The sequence below is a fragment of the Temnothorax americanus genome, unplaced genomic scaffold (genome assembly GCF_048541705.1).
Source record: "Temnothorax americanus isolate GAGA-0224 unplaced genomic scaffold, ASM4854170v1 Scaffold75, whole genome shotgun sequence".
Lineage (NCBI taxonomy): Eukaryota > Metazoa > Arthropoda > Insecta > Hymenoptera > Formicidae > Temnothorax > Temnothorax americanus.
Genome location: NW_027509798.1, coordinates 1 through 20,534, shown reverse-complemented (window position 1 = coordinate 20,534; position 20,534 = coordinate 1). Strand labels below are relative to the sequence as shown.

Here is a 20,534-nt window from a genome sequence, read left to right as displayed (position 1 = left end):
GTAATTGAACAATTTCTTAAGGCTTAGAGATTAAAACACCTATTGTAGACCGATACTGAGTCTTAAGTACAATGAGGACCAAAAATGAGTTCTTTTTTCAATGTAGATGAGCTACCTTTCAGCCAATTACGTGTCTAAAAATGATGCGCTTATTTACACTTATCTATATTGAAAAAGAACCCATTTTTGCTCCTCAATGTACATACGTCTCTCCAATCGGCTCCAATAGGCGTGTTCAGCAGACCAAGCAGCTCATTAGAAGTCGAACGTGATTGGCTCTTACTTTTAGAACTAACCAATCAACGCAGTGTTGATAAAACGAATTCAACAGTTATATCTGCTGAACGCGACCAATGGCTGCGTTTTGCCGAACCTTTGCTAATTAAGCAAAGCGTAGCAATTAAGTGTGATTGGTTGGATCCAAAGGTAAGAACCAATCATATTCAATTGCTACTTTGCACTAACGTTAGCAGAGGTTCGGCAAAACGCAGCCAATAGGCGCGTTCAGCAGATCAAGCCGCTCAGTAGCAGTCGAACGTGATTGGCTCTTACTTTTAGAACCAACCAATCAGCGCAGTGTGTTGATAAGACAAATTCAACAGTTGTGTCTGCTGAACGCGGCCATTGTGTCGACTTTACACTAGTTTAGATTTTGTCACCAGGAGCGCGCTCGCGCAGCGCTTTGTGTAAAGTCACTAGATTTATAAAGTTTCATAATCATCCGCCATTTTGGCTCCATCACACAAATAGCGTATATATATACGGGTACAATTTCATGATGACGTTGGATTCGAGCTTCAAATCTGGTCACGTGACTACGTTTGACGCTCTATCTGTGGAGGGGGCAATAGCATCAAACAGCCAGCATCCATGCTCGTTTGAACGTCTACGGAGTTATGGCTTATGCACACAGGACGCGGAAACGCTTGCCGCGCGGCAAGGAGCAATGCGGTAGCCAATCAACGTGTTGTTTTTCCGTAAGAACCAAAAGATAATACGTAAGACGTAAGCAATAAGACGTAAGCAATAAGTTATTTTTTAAACATGTTAACTGACTGTAATTAGAGAAGTTCTTGAGTTTCTAGAAATTCTCTATCTTGCAGCCAATTAACATGCTTAAAAAATTTGTCGTACACACATAAAATATCGGTCTTAGCATTAGCTTTATATGGGTAATGATGTAAACAATTATTATTTTGCTAATTTTACATGAGAAATGTTGACACTTCATTTGGACAATTTGTGTAAACATATTTATGCATCACTATATCGTCAAAAAACATGATCATGTTTTTTGATAGTGATGCATAGATATATTCAAGAATAATCGACTGTGGTTGGTCAATAACTTATTGCTTACGTCTTACTGCATACTCCTGCTGCCATTGTAGACGACACTTTACTGCTTAAGTTTTACTGCTTCTGTTTTTTTTATGTGCTAAGGCCCTTATAGCTCGTCTACAACAGCCGCAACAGTATGCAGTAAGAAGTAAGCAGTAAGCTGTTGACTAAAGGTGGAAGCACACACTTTTACATAACGCGTAATAGGTAAGCATAAGAAAATTGATTGATCCATACACATGTGCATAAGGAAATAGACCAATCAGTTTTCTTATGCTTACGTATTATGCGTATTATCCATAAAATTGCAACTTTAAGGTGCAATTTCAAGGACGCTAGGAACCAGCGGCGACGTCAAGAAAATGTAGTGGGGAGAAAAAGTTCAGACCGTCTCAGCTTTTTCAGCGTGCCGCGAAATTCAATAATCAACGATGAATGCCAATCGCAAGCGACGATTTCACGACGCGCACGTTTTGCCGCTTACTTCTCCCTTCATTAGACGAGCGGCAATTTGTCACGTGACTATATTTGCCGCTGGTTTCTAGCGTCCATGAAATTGCAACTTTATTTACTAAAATGAGCGTCGAACGTCAAAGCTAAACACAGTTTATTTTTTTTCATTCGACGCGGGAATTCAAAAATCTATCACGTGACCAGATTTTCATAAAATTGCACCTTGACCAATGAAATACGGACACATATTATAATGGCTTTTGCACACAGGACGCGGAAACGTTTGCCGCGCGGCAAAAAGTGACGCGATAGCCAATAAACTTTTGGTTCTTACGGAAAAACAACACGTTGATTGGCTACCGCGTTGCTCCTTGCCGCGCGGCAAGCGTTTCCGCGTGCTGTGTGCATAAGCCATAACTCCGTAAACGTTCAAACAAGCATGGATGCTGGCTGTTTGATGCTATTGCCCCCTCCACAGATAGAGCGTCAAACGTAGTCACGTGACCAGATTTGACGCTCGAATCCAACGTCATCATGAAATTGTACCCGTATATATATATATACGCTATTTGTGTGATGGAGCCAAAATGGCGGATGATTATGAAACTTTATAAATCTAGTGACTTTACACAAAGCGCTGCGCGAGCGCGCTCCTGGTGGCAAAATCTAAACTAGTGTAAAGTAGACACAATGGCCGCGTTCAGCAGACACAACTGTTGAATTCGTCTTATCAACACTCTGCGCTGATTGGTTGGTTCTAAAAGTAAGAGCCAATCACGTTCGACTGCTACTGAGCGGCTTGATCTGCTAAACGCGCCCATTGGCTGCGTTTTGCCGAACCTCTGCTAACGTTAGTGCAAAGTAGCAATTGAATATGATTGGTTTTTACCTTTGGATCCAACCAATCACACTTAATTGCTACGCTTTGCTTAATTAGCAAAGGTTCGGCAAAACGCAGCCATTGGTCGCGTTCAGCAGATATAACTGTTGAATTCGTTTTATCAACACTGCGTTGATTGGTTAGTTCTAAAAGTAAAAGTCAATCACGTTCGACTTCTAATGAGCTGCTTGGTCTGCTGAACACGCCTATTGGAGCCGATTGGAGAGACGTATGTACATTGAGGAGCAAAACTGGGTTCTTTTTCAATATAGATAAGTGTAAATAAGCGCATCATTTTTAGACACGTAATTGGCTGAAAGGTAGCTCATCTACATTGAAAAAGGAACTCATTTTTGGTCCTCATTGTACTTAAGACTCAGTATGGGTCTACAATAGGTGTTTTAATCTTTAAGCCTTAAGAAATTGTTCAATTACAGTTGAATTTGAGGAGAATAATTGACTTTGATTGGTCAATTTCTTCGGGCTTGAGGCTTAAAACACCTATTGTAGACTGGGATTTATAGAAGTTAAGTCTCTCCAATCAGCTCCAGTGTATCAACTTTAAGCTAGTTCAAATTTTGCCACCAGGAGCGCTCGCGCATGCTTTGCATCATCAATAGAATGTTTAAACTATCGAATTATTAAGAGACACGGTAGTGTCTCGCGCCAAGTACACGCGGAGCGAGACCGACCCGTGACTCTTTTACGCGACGCGACGGGTTGCGAGTACCCGAGATGTTGAGATCTCGATAACGAGTGAACGAATCAAGTTCTAAGTAGGCTTGATCGATAGCTTGGGGTCCAATTAGGGGGGGGGGGGTTTCTCTCATAATATTCCGCTACGTGCCCTACAAGCGGAGATATTGCGACGCAAAGTCCAAATGCGAAAATTTTTATTAAGATACTTGTACTTCTAACGCCGACGTCTGATATGATGACGTCATAATCAGAAACGTTACTTTCACTTTTTCGACACTGGCGGCTAGCGGCGTTAGTATCGCAGTGCAGTGCAGTGCAGACAGTGCGTTCGTTTAGCGCGCTGTCAGTCAGTTCATCAGTTAACCTATTTCGATCGATCGAGAGACACGGTAGAACGCGCGGAGCGAGACCGACCGTGACTTTTTACGCGACGCGACGATTAATTCAAGGTATTTAGTGAATCGGAGCTTTAGCTCTCTTCGACGAGCTGTAAACATATCAACGAATTCTATTTCTTTCCGCACGTATGTTCGACAAAAAGAAGAATGGCACTATAATAAACGGAATTCCAAGCTCTTTACAATTACATAAATTCTTGGCTCGGTGTATTTCGTGGCTTTGACCACGATAATTCGGGCAGTATACAAGAGAATGAGTTAAACGCAGCTCTAACACAAATGGGCTATAGGTAGGCCGAGAGGTAGGCTTAGTCCGGACTTCATTCAATTCCTTATAAAAAAGAGCGATCTTCGTGGTCATCAGTCCATTACTGTGGATCAGTTCATAGTATTGTGTGTTCGAATACAGAGGTTTACAGGTAATTAGAAATGTTTACATAAAAAGAAGAAAATTTTATGATAATTTTGATATCGTTTATTAATCTAATTAGAGGCCTAATTATAAACATCCGTACGTGCAATGGTTTGATAATATTTAGCATGATTTAAGCATGTTTCTTTAACAAAGATATGTTGTATGTTACAGAGGCATTTAGGACAAGAGACACAGATCAAACTGGATCGATTACTATTGGATTTGAAGAGTTTCTGGGAGTAGCTCGTAGCTGTAGCATATATTGTTTTCATATTTTTTTAATAACAATACAGTTAAAATATTTTTTACACTTGTGTATGCTGAAAAGCAATTATTATTATTTAACTTATGCTACAAGTGCTCTATTTTTCTATCTTAGAAGATAATAATGTAAAACGTGGGTTTAGACATGTAGGATCTTAGGCTTATGAGAGATTTGTTTGTTCTTGGAAATTTCTATTTTCTTCGCCACTAAGCTTTTAGTGAAGTTTATTTATGTTTAGTTATAATGATAAAATTAAGATTTTTAATATATGAGAAGTACTAAAATTATGCTTCCTGCCGATTCCGCTGATCAATACCTCAAATGACAATGAAACGCGTTTATTTTACATTCATGCACGTTAATTAGATTAACATTTAATGTGTTATATACGATAAAAGTTAAATGATTGGTGTATAATATTTTTACCATTTAAGTAACACTTGTACTATCCAAATTTTTTTACATTTATCATACGTGTTTATAATTACTATCTTTATAAAGATTTATTTACTAGTACAAAGTTTATAAATTTACTGTCTTTATGTGGAGATACAGATAGCTTTACCTGAAATACACATGAAAGTAAATAGGACTTGACATAAAGGGTTTTTTTTACACAGATTCTTTGAGAATAATGCAAATGTTTGTTTTTCAAATTTACGAGACTATAAAATTGTATTACTTCATATGAAACTGGCTCGGGAAAGAATACAAGAAAAATTGAACGATAATATTATATTATGTATAAACATGCTACAATGGCTGCGTTCAACAGAAAGAAATTATTTTAAAACTATTGTATATCGAAGGTACGCTGCATTAATGTTGAGATTAATGCAATAATTGGTTATCCTTGGTATTTGTAAAGAATCGAAACTAATAGTATAATTGTTTCGATTATGGTAGGCGTTATACCGAAATAAGAAATAGTAAACTATGCAGGAGCGTTGATCGATTATTTTGTCAGTGTAAATAATATCTTGATACTCGGATGCGCTCGCACGTGCAAATCGTCCTATTTCTCGATCTCTTCGTTTTTATGATCGCGTTTTACGTGCTCGAGTGTATTAAAAAAAATGAGAAAAAAATGACATAAAACATAAAAAAATGGCACAGTAGTTTCACGGGACCGCATCACACGGTAATCGAACAGCTTTTTATAATCGATATTCCTCACGTGCTCAGAGCGACGTGACCGAAAGGACGAAGTATAATCTCTAAGTACTATTATATCATCAACACGCTCATACAATGAGTCACAAAATTATTTATTTCTTAATTGCAAACTTCAAAAGATTGATACTCTTTTAGGATATAGGATATTTTATGGATATAATTTTATACTTGACAAGAATGCGTGGGATCAAATTCTTTCGCCATTGTTACATTAAAAATAACTTACAAAAATTACAGATTTATCGAGGTATTTATTTCACAAAAAACTAGTCCAGAAAAAATAATAAAGTACATGTATATAGTTTTCTAATTATAATCTTAAAATTATAAGTCAAGAGACACACGGTAGAGTGTCTCGCGCCATTAAACATGAGAAAATCTTATGATAAATAAATAATACTCGGTAAATAATACTCGGATGTGCTCGCACGTGCAAATCGTCGGCCTATTTCTCGATCTCTTGGTTTTTATGATCGCGTTTTACGTGCTCGATTGTATTAAATAAAATGAGAAAAAATGACATAAAACATAAAAAAATGGCACAGCAGTTTCACGGGACCGTATCGCACGGTAATCGAACAGTTTTTTATAATAATTAATCGATATTCCTCATGTGCTCGGAGCGACGTGACCGATCTCTCGAAAGAACGAAGTATAATCTCTAAGTACTATTATATCATTAGCACGCTTATACAATGAGTCACAAAATAATTTATTTCTCAATTGCAAAATAAAATAAAAAAATGTTTTCGTCATGAAACAAAAATGCATATTTTTATGATTAAAACTTTACTTAAAACTTAAAAGGCACTTTCCTGGAAGGATATAGTCGGATGGCGAAAGAGTTAATCGATATTTCGCGAGCGATTCACCAAGATACCAGACTTTACTAATTCGACATTTGTACTGCATTCTAAGGTACTTTGAGACCGCGAAATGAAAACGAGCGACATACGAGATAAACATCTCGTGGGTCGCAGAGACGCGAAACTTTGGCAAAAATAGCCGACTGACACCGGCACGCCCAGACAGCCACCATCCTGATGCTTCGTGAGCAACGACATCCTGCTGAATGTCTTGCTACACCTGTCGCAGGAATATATTTATTTCTTGACGTCGCTGTGGGTCTGTAGGTGAGCCCTGAGGTTGCTCCTATCGGCGAACGCGTGATTGCAGTGCTGACATCGGAACGGCTTCTCACCGGTGTGCGTCCGGATGTAACCCTGGAGCAGCCACGGCCTGGAGAACAATCAAAGTTTATATAGATCAGAGATGTGTGTGTGTATGTGTGTGTGTGTGTGTGTGTGTGTGTGTGTGTGTGTGTGTGTGTGTGCGCGCGCGTGTGTGTGCATGCGCACGCGTTTCAAACGATTAATGAGGCAAATTTCAAACGATTTACCTATAAATCTACCTATAAACTTGGTTTATAGGTTAAACGTTTGTATAACTGTTTTGCCGGTACCGCCGCGGCCGGCGTCGTATGATCCGTAGCCATGGCCACGGCTATATCCGTATGATCCGTAGCTATGTCCACTGCTATATTCGTAGCCACGGCCATGGCCATGGCCACGGCCACGGCCACGGCTACGTCCACTGCTATATCCACGATCGTATCCACGACCGCGGTATGACCCGCGAGATTTTCTGCTCTTCATTCATCTTCTAGCTGTAACAAAAAAAGAAATTATTTAACGATTATGATTGTTTGTTATTTACCGAGCAGACACAAGTTGTAAATATATATATATATATATATATATATATATATATATAATATTTTCTCCCCCCCCTCAACATTCTTGAAGCAATCTGTAAAAGAATAATATATATTTATGCAATATACAATATGTTTATACATAATATAACCAAGTGATTCGCGTTACGTTAAACAGCTCCTAGACGATCAATATTATTGTACAATTATATTGTACAATATTTCTAGATTGTGCAATAATATTCATTATCTAGGAGCTGCTTTAGTCGGATGTTTTAAAATATTTGGGCTATTTTTAAATAAAATATTCTCTTATTAACTAACTGTAATATATACATACAGATAATACAACACTCGTCTCCGTTCTGCTTGACTATGTGTTGCACATGAAACATTAAATAACTAAACTCGAATCACTTGAGATAAAACATAAAAGAAAGTAATACATTACTCACAGATTTTGCCTAAGAAAACAGTATAAACGGATGGTTGAAAAACACCGATAAATGATCGATTAAAATCCACTTTAACCAATCCGTTTGTTCAAAAAGCAAGCTGCAATTGAAAGACATGCTTCTAACACGCTTATTTAAATAATTAGAATATTTTGAAGAACGTAATGAGCAAGGGCCCGCAATCAAAGATTGAATATTGAAATAATTTTACTAGCAATTGTTAAAACGTCTTAATGACGTCTTTAAAACGTTATGTATCGCGATTTGAAATATTATGTTTACTGGATTAAGAAATATACCTATCAAGAGACACGGTAGTGTCTCGCGCCAAGTACACGCGAAGCGAGACCGCACCGTGACTCTTTTACGCGACGCGACGGGTTGCGAGTATACGAGATGTTGAGATCTCGATAACGAGTGAACGGATCAAGTTCTAATTAGGCTTGATCGATAGCTTGGGGTCCAATTAGGGGGGGGGTTTCTCTTATAATATTCCGCTACGTGCCCTACGAGCGGAGATATTGCGACGCAAAGTCCAAATGTCAAAAATTTTTTTTAAGATACTTTCTTCTACGTCAACCGCTCGCATTCATTATAACATACATGTAACAAACAGAGAACGTCACTTTCACTTTTTCGACACTGGCGGCTAGCAGCGTTAGTATCGCAGTGCAGTGCAGTGCAGTGCAGTGCAGACAAGTGTGTTCGTTTAGCGCGCTGTCAGAGTGTCAGTCAGTTCATCAGTTATAACCTATCTCGAGAGAGATACGGTAGTACGCGCGGAGCGAGACCGACCGTGACTCTTTACGCGACGCGACGATTAATTCAAGGTAATTGTTTTATGTAATTATCCTATAATTATCTTATTCTATATATTACTGTTATACTTGTACTATTTTATTTACTGTTTATACTACGTTTACGTGAGTGTTTATACATACATACAGGTTATAACCTATTATATTATTTTTTATATTGACAGCAGGGAGCTGATACTGAGATCAAGGAGCCTGTTCACACGAGGCGTTTCTGCCGCGCGATTGCGGCCGCGCGTTAACGTTTGCACGAGCCGCACGCTGTCGCGAGGTATAAGGTGCGACAACGCGCGCATACGCGCGTACGCGAAACGGCAGTAACACCGTAATCGTGCCGGCGATATACTGAATTGAAAATTGAATTGCTTCGTGCTTATCCCGAGATTTCGTATCCCTACATCGTGTTACCACCGCTGCCGGAAAAGAAGGTTCTCTACGCTTGGCAGAAAGTGACGACTGACACGTTCGATCCCGACTTCGTTGATCGCAGAAGAGCTGGACTCGAGGTACGTTTCCGATTTGCAATTATAACAGGTATATATTGACGGCAGGGAGCTGATGCCGAGGAGATCAATCCCGTTTACGCGCGAAGGAATTATCGTAAGTTATTTTATTATCGGTTCAACTTATTTTTTATTCTTTTTTAAGACAATTACCCGAAGGTGTCCAATGGGACTTTGATGTCGAGAATTGGCTAGATCCGTACTAGGTGTCACACTATGCGATGGACATCTTTGAGTATTTGAAAGAACGAGAACGCCTATTCCCCATCGGCAATTACATGGATCGGCAAGTATGCCTCTCGCCATGGCGAGGGGCGAGGGAATGGATGAGAGCGCTACTGGTCGATTGGATGGTCGAGGTGCAGGAGTCGTTTGAGTTGAATCACGAGACCTTATATCTGGCTGTAAAACTGGTCGATCTATACCTAACAAAGATGACAGTCGGGAAAGAGACTCTACAACTGCTGGGCGCTGCGAGTCTTTTCATAGCGAGCAAGTTTGACGTAAGTTTTATATAATAATATCTCTGCTACACAAATTTTTGCCTGATATTGTGCTCATGTCGAGCAGTAAACCCAATAACAAAAACTTATTTTATTCTTAACTTTAACTTTAGGAAAGAATACCACTAATGGTGGAAGATTTGTATATATGTAACGGCGCTTACACAAAAAGGGAGCTGATCAAAATGGAAATAAGTATTTTAAAAATAGTCAATTTTGACCTGGGAATACCTCTCTCTTACAGATTTCTTTGGCATTATGCCAGGGTAAGATATTCACAAAGTTAACAATTTATATCGGGTATCCAAGTAATTATTCTGTCCCAGGATTTAAATGAATTTTACATTATTTCTTCTATGAAATAATAATTTTTCAAAATTCTCCAATAAAATATCCGTCTTATTCAAATGGAATTTATATAAACGTATACTAATTCATCACTACTATCTGAAAATAGTGTGCCAAGGTGTCTATGCCCACGTCAACTCTGGCTCGGTACATACTGGAACATTCTCTGATGGATTATACAATGATCAGGTTTAGCGATAGTAAAATGGCAGCGGCGGCGTTGTTACTCGCGTTGCTAATGAAGGACTTGGGAGGATGGAATCCAACATTAGAATACTATAGCGGTTATAAACTTAACGACATAAGAGATATTTGCAATCTTTTAAACCAGAGCTTGCATAGGAAACACGAAGAAGCATTAAAGACTGTCCACAGCAAGTACAGCCACAAGTAAGTATTTTATATATTGAACATGTTACACTTTATATTTTTATATATATATATATATATACTAGCTGGTTACCCGGGCTTCGCCCCGGAGGACACGCCCTGAAAGACATATTTAATGAGACACGCAAATAGATGATAGCGTATATTTACATTTAACGCCAATAGATTTCCGCATCACCCTTGAGGTACTATTATAAATGCGTTTTTTTTTTAGTGGTTTCCCCAGTAGGCCTATTCCACTGTAAAGAAATCCGTGCTTTCTTCCCGTATTTAATTACTTTAAATACATGTCTCTCACAGACATGGTATCTCTTACAGACATGGTGTCTCTTACAGATATGGTGTTTCTTACAGACATGGTGTCTTTTACTCTCTCACCTTTTTTAAAATTAGGTCATTTTTTCCATAAAAATTAGCAAAATTATATAAACCTCTTTCACACATGTTTTTCTCCTTATTTGTTTTCTCAAACAGGCATGATGTCTTTCACATACATGTTTTTCTCTCTCATGCGAACATTATATTTTTTATCATAATTTTTTTTTAAAAATGCTCCAAAAATATCTACAACCTTTTTTTTCTATTTTAGAACTTCTTTGTATACCACATTAGTGGTTCTCCCCTCAGGCGCTAGTATCACAAGACTGTTTGGTGAGCTCACTCTCGAACATGCCACATAGAACTGCCCATGTGAGAAACAGTCTTCACTTAAATCAATTCCTGCTACTTTTAACGACTGCCCCTGGGACTTGTTGATAGTCATCGCAAAACAAACTTTGATAGGAAACTGCAACCTCTTAAACTCAAAAAGATACTCTGACGATATTAGTGGTATGCGTGGTATAAATACCGTCTCTCCCCGTGCACATCCGGTGAATATTGTGGCCTCGATAACATTTCTATGTAGAGCCTTCACTTGAAGCCTTGTGCCATTGCAAAGTTTTGGCGGATTCAAATTTCTCAACAACATCACTGGTGCCCCCACTTTAAGAAAAAGCTTATGGGCTGGTAAGCCAGGAGGGTTCATTGTGTTAAGAAACTCTACTGGGTAGTTGACCGCGTCATCCGTATCTACCACCGAGTCCACAGATCTGTAATTCATTTCTCCTTCCTCGAATGATTTAAGAAGAATGTTATTAATGACACCAGCTTTATCATTCCTAGGGGTCAGAATGGCACGCTCGCACAGCCAATCCATAGATTTTTCTTTGATATCCGCAATATCAGGGTATATCTTATTAATAAGACTCTCTAGGCTTTTTACTACTAAACCTAGATTTGCAGGAATAATCACTTTTCCTTCCATCTCAGGATACTCTCCATCTCCAATTTTTAATAGTAGTTTTGAAAATTGCCCTGCAAAAACATCACCTTTCAAGTGTACCCTCATGTTTTTCCTGATAGAGATTTTCCTGATAAGGGACCACAAATGTGATTTCTTTACACACGCCTTAACTTCGTCTGCTCGAGTTCCCCTTGGCACTACTGGCAAAGTCTGTCTGAAATCTCCAGCAAGCAGCACGGTCACTCCCCCCATTACTCCATCGTTACCCCTAATATCTTTGAGGGTTGTGCTCAATGCCTCAAAACCCCCCTTATGTGCCATGGTACTTTCATCCCAAACAATGAGCTTACAATCCCGTAGTACTTTAGCCATGTTACTTTGTTTTGAAATATTGCACAGAGGTATTTCTGTTTGAATTAAATTCAGAGGAAGCTTAAAAGCAGCGTGAGCGGTCCTCCCTCCCTCCAACAAAGTAGCAGCGATACCTGACGATGCAACAGCCAAGGCAATTCCACGTTCTCTCCTTACCCTCGCCAGAAGTAAGTTGATGAGGAAGGTTTTCCCAGTACCACCTGGAGCATCTAAGAAAAATACCTGACCATCTCCTGACTCTACGCTACTAAGAACCTGCCGATAGACAGCGAGTTGCTCATCTGTTAATAAACCCTCGTTATTCAATACCACTTCTTCCAAGGCATTTACATCGTAGTTTGTCTCCCTCAAATAGTCTCTGTTCCCCAATACCTCTCCAAACCTTTTTGGCTGAGGCAGGCCATACTGTTCCAACTCCTGTCCTCCCAAAGACATCACTGCGTCCTCAATCATTACCAGGCATCTGTTGTACACCTCATCTATCATGTTCTGCGCACTACCTTTCAACTCTCTCTCTACCTGTCGCATAATATCCTCTGAGAAGCTGTCTTTGTACTTTTCCCAAAGACTCAGAGGTTCACAAAGTTGGCAAAATGCCAACATCACTGTGAAAAGCTCCCTCAGCTTTAAAGGTGAATCACATAATGCAGCTTCCTCCAAGGTATTGTCCCATTGCTTGTCATCTTCCAATAAACCTAATGCCTTGCATGTAGACTGGAATGTGGAACAGAGGACACCATTCACAGTCCTCAGATCTAAAAAAGACGTTGGACCTCGAATCTCATGTAGCAACAAACGCAGATAATAACACTCAGTGTTGTTTGGATGGATGGTATACACTCTTCCCAGTACGTGGTCCTTCTTTATTCCTGACCAACCATCCACATCTTTCCCCCTCTTTCTTCTCTCGAACTTATTATTTTTCCACACATAGTATGAAGGAACCTCATAGTACAGGAGAGTTTTTGCAAATTCGTCAGTTTTGCAAAGTTCAAAAAAAGCCAATAGTGTTGTCTGAGGTGGGTTATTCATCCTCTCAATTAAGTTTGTAGAGTTGAAGTACACACGCTGACCATTTTCAAGGTGAACATTGAGATGGAAGACAGAGGGGTACCTCTCATGTATTGGGAACGCCAAGATTCTCCAAACCGCCTCTGAGCTACTGATGTACCGCCCACTCTCGTACATCTTCACCTCATCCTTCTCACTCTCCAGGGCAAAAACCGCCTGGTCACTTCCCTTGTTCACGTACTTGCAAATGTATTTAATAGACTTTACAGAATTGCATAATTCCACATTAATATGAGCATTAAAAATACGTAACAATACAGGGTTGTACGGCACCACCCAACGATTGTCCAGTTCTATTCCATTGATTTCTACGGTGTATCCACCATTAGCTGAAGACCTCCTCCGATACTGTGGGTATCCATCGCCTCCTGTCTGAGTGTCATTTTGAAATATTCGCGGATACCTCTTACTGCAGCTACCATCTTTCATGCAAGGCGAATTGTGGTTTAAGCCCCCGCATGGACCATGAATCATGTTGGCTTTAACGATATTGTGTAGAAGAGAGTCTTTTAAAGGATTAGGTATTTCCGCACAGATGACTTTGTCGATCATATCAGAGAAGATGCGCTGCTCTAGCCACAGCAATATGTGTATGTGAGGCAGACCTCGCTTTTGCCACTCCACAGAGTACATATAGCAACACACTTTTCCAAACAGACTACCTTTATTCAATAGAGCCATCATTTTCTTCACCTTAAGATGAAATACCCTTGCTATAATGTCGTGTCGATCGTGAGTTTTTTGCCCAGGCAATAATGCATCTGTTATATCCTTCCACTTTGGATTACAGGTAAAAGTGATAAACAAATCAGGACGGCCGTGGTAGCGAACGTATGTCATTGCGTCTTGTGTCCGCTCATGCATGTAGCGAGGTCCTCCAGTGAAAGATGACGGAAGCACCACCATTTTACCCAGCTGAGAAACGTCAGCATCCTGCCTTCCCACGGCATCCCTCAGGTGAATGTAGCTTTCTGCCCTAAGCTGCGCCTGGTTGTTCCTAATATAGTTCAACCTTTCTGTCTCTATTTTGGCGTACATGTCAACCAGAAACTGACTAAAAAGAGAACGGAAGTACACTAAGTGGTTAACTTCCCCTTCTCTAATCATAATTCGATATGAGTAAAAGCTCGCTGCGGAAACTAAATTCTTATGTTGCAACTTGGTCTGATGGTCTCGCTGAGGAATGGCAATCGAGTATCCATCCTCGCCACGGCAAAACATGAGCGGGTACTGCAAGGCGTCGTACGACCGGTGAACCTCGCTGATGCGCCGCAGTTTGTTATCGTGGCTCTGCAGCACGATGTCTCGCTTGTTGAATTCCTGACCCACAATCACCAGAGCTACCTCATTTGCTATTGGTGCGTTAAAGCAACCTCTATGAGCGTCATCTGGTTTTCTGTCTGCATGGATAACAACTTCAAACTTTTTGCAATTTGGAGATACCTTATCCAAAGTGGTTTTCAGGTCCTTTATATAGGTGTTGACGTCATGTAGCATTCTCTGTAGTTCTTTGACTAATCCCTGTTTGACATCTGAAAAATTGCTACATCTTAAACGCACTTCCCTGTCATCCTCTCCCACAAAATAAATTTGAAGAAATTGAGCTTCCTGTTCAGGTAATGGCAGCAGACTTCCTACCAAGTGATATACCTGCCCCTGAACTTTAAAGGTCGGTATAAAGCCATCTTGTAGAACCTGCTTACCGCCGAATGATGTCATACTAAAGCAACCATTGTACTTTCTAATATTGTTCATAAAGTGAACGTGCTCTGGATGTCTGCCCATTACCAAACTATATAGAGGCTCGGGCAGAGGTTCTAAGGGTGCAAGTTGCACCTTTCCAGCGCTGCAACACATGCCAGGGGATTCTTCCTGCCATTTAAGAGCATTGCAATATTTGCACTTGTGACTCATGGTTCCCAAAGCTATAGTGCTCTCTGTCTCATAAGCCACGTCTGGATCATATGCCATACCTGAATGAGCTTTAACCGTCCACGGAAGTATTCGCCTTTCTACTCTTCTTCCAGGATTACTTTGTTCATATCGAGACTCTGCCTCTCTGTGCACCTCAGGATTATTTTTTTGGTACCTAGTCACTGCTGTTCTGTGCATTTCTGGATTTTTTTGTTGGTACCTAGTCACTGCTATTCTGTGCATTTCTGGATTTTTTTGTTGGTACCTAGTCACTGCTGTTCTGTGCATTTCTGGATTTTTTTGTTGATACCTAGTCACTGCTGTTCTGTGCATTTCTGGATTTTTTTGTTGGTACCTAGTCACTGCTGTTCTGTGCATTTCTGGATTTTTTTGTTGATACCTAGTCACTGCTGTTCTGTGCATTTCTGGATTTTTTTGTTGGTACCTAGTCACTGCTGTTCTGTGCATTTCTGGATTTTTTTGTTGGTACCTAGTCACTGCTGTTCTGTGCATTTCTGGATTTTTTTGTTGATACCTAGTCACTGCTGTTCTGTGCATTTCTGGATTTTTTTGTTGGTACCTAGTCACTGCTGTTCTGTGCATTTCTGGATTTTTTTGTTGGTACCTAGTCACTGCTGTTCTGTGCATTTCTGGATTTTTTTGTTGATACCTAGTCACTGCTGTTCTGTGCATTTCTGGATTTTTTTGTTGATACCTAGTCACCGCTGTTCTGTGCATTTCTGGATTTTTTTGTTGGTACCTAGTCACTGCTGTTCTGTGCACCTCAGGGTTATTCTGTGCATATTTTTTGGACGCATTTATAAGTTGCTTCCTCCTTTTGACATTAGTGTATCTCTTTCGTCGTTTTACATGAGCCTCATTAGGAATAGGAATAAGTATATGCTTTGAGAGGTGTGAGTTTGAGTCAGGCTGAGAGAAGGACGGTTTGTTGTTCTCTTCATCAGGTTTACGTTGTTCGTACGCATCAAAATGTCCCTTAGAAATATCTTGTGTGAAACGTATTCTCCTAACAGGGTTACCTTCCTCACCGAAACTCTCATAGAGCTTACCATTACGGTAAACCTCAAAAACAAACCCGAAAAGTTGCCCAGCCGCCACCAACTCGCATAAACCACCATAAGTAAAGGGTTTCGACATTTCATCGAGATACTCGCTAGAACTATTGTAATTGTTCCCCAAGCTGTCGTGGGACATAATTGAAAATTCCTCCCAATTATCCACCACATGACTCACGATTATCTCACGCACATCCCTCGCCATTAACTGTGTGTTATACATGAGATAGGAGAGGGCCCGGAAAAGGCAAGCTCCATCCCCTATAATGGGGACAATAGTGTAAGGTACCATCTCCCCATTAACATTTAAAAAATCGATTGCCATCCCGATTTAATTAAAAGTGACAAAGCGCTCTCAAAAATTAAATAATTAAAAGTGACAAAAGCGCTCTCAAAAATTAAATTATTTTTCCTTAAATCTATATCTATAAAGAAAAGATATTTAACGGCAGGAAAAGGGTCAATAAATCTAAATCGATACTATTGCCTTTCCTTCTTTATTAGAAACTAACTAATTACCTGATTAACTGCAAACACGAAATTAACGTAAAAGATACTTTACAGTTTTCTCCTTCTCTCTCTTTCTCTTTCTCTTTCTCCCTCTCTCTCTCTCTCTCTCTCTCTCTCTCTCTCTCTCTCTCTCTGTCTTTCTCTCTTTCTTTTTCTGTCTGTCTAAATTAAACAGATAACGATTATTAAAACATAATAATTTCAGGAATGTAAATATTATGTTAAGCTATGACAACAATTCTAATAATTAAATATAGTATGTTGAATCATAATATTTACATAAATAAAAATTCACAAACGAAATACCCTCTAGGTGCACCAACCAACAATGGCTAGGTATCAACAAAATAACCTTCTTATTAAAACGTAATAATTTCATGATTTTTAATATTATGTTGTTATGATAGTAAGTTACTGAATTAAATATAGTATGTTGAAACATAATAATTAAAGGAATAGAAATTCACAAATTAATCTATCTATATCTATATCCAGTTTCATTGCTTAAAATAATACAGATAATAATTTATGATTTCTTTAAAGTAAATTTTAAAATATATGTTATATTTATTTTATCGGTTTAGATTTATTGGCCCTTTTCCTGCCGTTAAATATCTTTGCTTTATAGATATAGATTTTTAAAAAAGTAATTTAAAAAAAAAAGTAATAACTCTCTCTCTCTCTCTCTCTCTCTGTTTATTTTTCTCTCTCTTTCTTTCTTTCATTAATTTTATTAATTATGCAAATCTATCTCAAATAAATATATTTTACTCTTTATTAAATGTATGCTTTTTTAATGGTTAACATTAATAAAAATGTCCCAAATTATTTAAGTTTTCATCTTTTAAATTTACCACGTATATAACTTTACCTGTTTAAAAAATTTTTCTCTTCGTCTTTCTCTTCTTCAAAAAATACAGTTCCTCTAATAGTTTTACTTTAAAAAATTATCTTTCAATCTCACTTTCGAATAATTTATTTCTTCTTCCTTCCTTCCAATTCGACTCTCAATATCTTTAAAGAATAAAGAAAACTATATAAAGGCTATAATAAACGTTCATACATACACACAAACACACACACACACTCTCTCTCTCTCTCTTTTTCTCTCTCTAACATTAATTACGTTTTTTTTATAAATTTCCTGTCTTTCAAAACATATTACCACTTACTCTGTTCTCTCCCTTCCTTTCGTCTTCTTCTTCTCCTTACAAAGACACTATCTCCCTCTCTTTCTCTCTCTCTCTCTCTCTCTCTCTCTCTCTCTCTCTCTCTCTCTCGAACTTTCTTCAGCAATGATTACGTTAAGTTTTTTAAATTTGTAGTGTTCGAGGCAAACCTCGCAAGATGATAAATATATTTGAAGCATGCCACATATAAAACAGAAGAATGAGTTATCAATTATTTCCATTTATATAAGTGAATACATTGCTTAATTAAATTCGAGATATTCAATTAAAAAGATTTTAAAGAAATGATATATTTTTATAAAATAAAATTTAATTTATTTAACTTTTGATATTAAATTTTTTTTCCTCAGAACTCTGGTGTAAATATTAAATTTTTTGAAATATTTTCTCCTGGAATTAATGTTGGACATATTGATCATTTTCTAAAATCAAAAAATATTTTCATAAAAAATAAAGTTTTTTCTGGACGTTGATGAGTCAGTCAGTCAGGACAGTCGTGAAAACACATTTTACCCCTTTTCACCCCCTTATTTCTTCAGTCAGTCAGGACAGTCATACTTTTGGTAAAAATTATTTGAAAAAATTTCGATACCGGCTTCCAAAAAATCGGTAACGAAAAATTATACATTTCACAGTACTCCTCGGAAAATAATTGAAAAAATTTTGATACCGGCTTCCAAAAGATCGGTAACGAAAAATTATACATTTCATAGTAGAAAAATTATACATTTCATAGTACTCCTCGGAAAATTCTATCCCTGTTTGATCTATAATTTGTTGAGATTTGATCAATTATTTTTCGAAAAATAGGAAAAATTAAAAAAATCGGTTTCCAGAAAATCGATAACAAAAAACTATACACATAGTGGCACTCCCCGGAAAATTCTACCCCTATTTCATATACTTTTGGTAAAAATTCGGTTCAGGGGTTTGGGCTGGGCGTTGATGAGTCAGTCAGTCAGTCAGTCAAAACAATCGTGAAAAAAACACATTTTACCTCTTTTCACCCCCTTAGGGGTGGAATTTCTAAAAATCCTTTCTTAGTGGATGCTTACGTCATGAGAGGAATACACCCTCCAAATTTCAAGTCTCTAGGTTCAGGGGTTTGGCCTGGGCGTTGATGAGTCAGTCAGTCAGTCAGTCAATCAGTCAGTCAGTCAGTCAGTCAGTCAGTCAGTCAGTCAGGACATCTTCCTTTATAGATATAGATATATAATACACGTTATAATTTATATATACATATATTGAAACATATTTTCGTGAATAACCAATGTTTATTCAATTTTATTTGTATTCTAGGATTTTCTTTGAAGTAGCAAAGCTGCCCCTAAAAGAGACTTTAGACATATAAATAGAAAGAGTACTGAAGTAACTTGTAAGTCAAAAAAAGTGCTCCAAATTCAATATATAAATACAGGCAGATGAATCATCTTGATAACAAGGCATTAGAAATTAAGACTAGTCGCGTATCGAATTGTTGGACAACCTAGACATTAGTTAAGTGATCGTTAGCATGCGAATAGCGGCGCTACTCTCTAAATTGTATAATGCGTGAAACAAAGGCGTAAAAAACGTAAAAAATCTCGAATGCATGTTAAAAAGTTTTGTCGCGAAATGTTCCTGAGGTAAGGAAATTCATCTACATATACGGTAAAAAACGGTACGTTTCTGTGAATACAGTATTTCCTTTTATTCTACTATTGTTCGTACATAACTACATCTCCAATGATCTCTGTCGTTATCACGGAACAATTGTTGCAAATCGCGTATAATGTTTCTACCTACTTTTAGAGAAGGAAGAAATAGACTTTATAAAGAAAAGAAGGGAGAGTTATTTAATGAAGAAAAAGATATGAAAAGTTTATTCCTTTTAATTGCATTATAACTTACATGCATTCCATGAGCGTCGGGGAAGAAGTAGAGGTACAGATATATATTTGAGCGTAAAATACGTAGAATTAGTATATTATTGTTAGAAACATCCTAAAGTGAGATAGAAAGACAATTTATGTCTATTATTGTATAATTATTGTCGATGACAGCTTACACTTGAGTGTTGTTATTTTTACCTCGATATGCATCGAACACCAATCGATTTCGCTTATAATAAAGAATCTTCCCTTGCCACTGACATTTTTATTTATCCTATCGCTAACTTATATATTTAAAAAGAACTTAAAATTAATTTCTTGTACGCGTAGATATATATATATTAAATTTTTAAACACGTTCGCTTTCGTACACCAATCAACGTCATCGTAGAAAAAAAAGTAGTAGGTATCGACGGTCATGAAAAAAACTATGATCTTGTGATCGACGGTCGCGAGACCAGTGATCTCGCGATCGACGGTCCTGAGAACTATGATCTCGAGACCGACGGTCGCGAGACCAGTGATCTCGCGATCGACGGTCCTGAGAATTATGATCTCGTGATCGACGGTCGCGAGACCAGTGATCTCGCGATTGCCGGTCCTGAGAACTATGATCTCGTGAGCGACGGTCGCGAGACCAGTGATCTCGCAATCGCCGGTCCTGAGAACTATGATCTCGTGATCGACGGTCGCGAGGCAAGTGATCTCGCGATCGACGGTCCTGATCCTGAATTGGCGATCGACGGTCCTGATCCTGAATTGGCGATCGACGGTCCTGATCCTGAATTGGCGATCGACGGTTCTGATCCTGAATTGGCAATCGACGGTCCTGATCCTGATCCTGAATTGGCGATCGACGGTCCTGATTCTGAATTGGCGAATTCATTCCG

At 38.4% G+C, this 20,534-nt stretch overlaps 1 protein-coding gene and 1 long non-coding RNA gene across 4 annotated transcripts; both read left to right on the top strand.

Annotated features, from left to right (window-relative positions):
* Nucleotides 1-3,356: 3,356 nt before the first annotated feature.
* LOC143906700 (uncharacterized) lies at nucleotides 3,357-5,182 on the top strand. Of its 2 annotated transcripts, XR_013259619.1 has the most exons (3): nucleotides 3,409-3,822; nucleotides 3,915-4,190; nucleotides 4,358-5,182. It is a non-coding gene; the product is annotated as an uncharacterized LOC143906700 (long non-coding RNA). The 2 variants fall into 2 exon arrangements; XR_013259618.1 differs by having other exon boundaries at nucleotides 3,357-4,190.
* Nucleotides 5,183-8,074: 2,892 nt separating this feature from the next.
* On the top strand, nucleotides 8,075-19,881 carry LOC143906698 (G2/mitotic-specific cyclin-B3-like). Of its 2 annotated transcripts, none has more exons than XM_077422948.1 (6): nucleotides 8,075-8,626; nucleotides 8,782-9,117; nucleotides 9,260-9,617; nucleotides 9,731-9,883; nucleotides 10,075-10,355; nucleotides 19,073-19,881. In XM_077422948.1, exons 3-6 carry the CDS (start codon nucleotides 9,336-9,338, stop codon nucleotides 19,122-19,124), a joined length of 768 nt encoding a protein of 255 aa, XP_077279074.1. In that variant the 5' UTR covers nucleotides 8,075-8,626; nucleotides 8,782-9,117; nucleotides 9,260-9,335; the 3' UTR covers nucleotides 19,125-19,881. The 2 variants fall into 2 exon arrangements, with proteins under 2 accessions (XP_077279074.1, XP_077279073.1); XM_077422947.1 differs by having other exon boundaries at nucleotides 8,076-8,626; nucleotides 8,779-9,117.
* The last annotated feature ends 653 nt before the right edge of the window (nucleotides 19,882-20,534 follow it).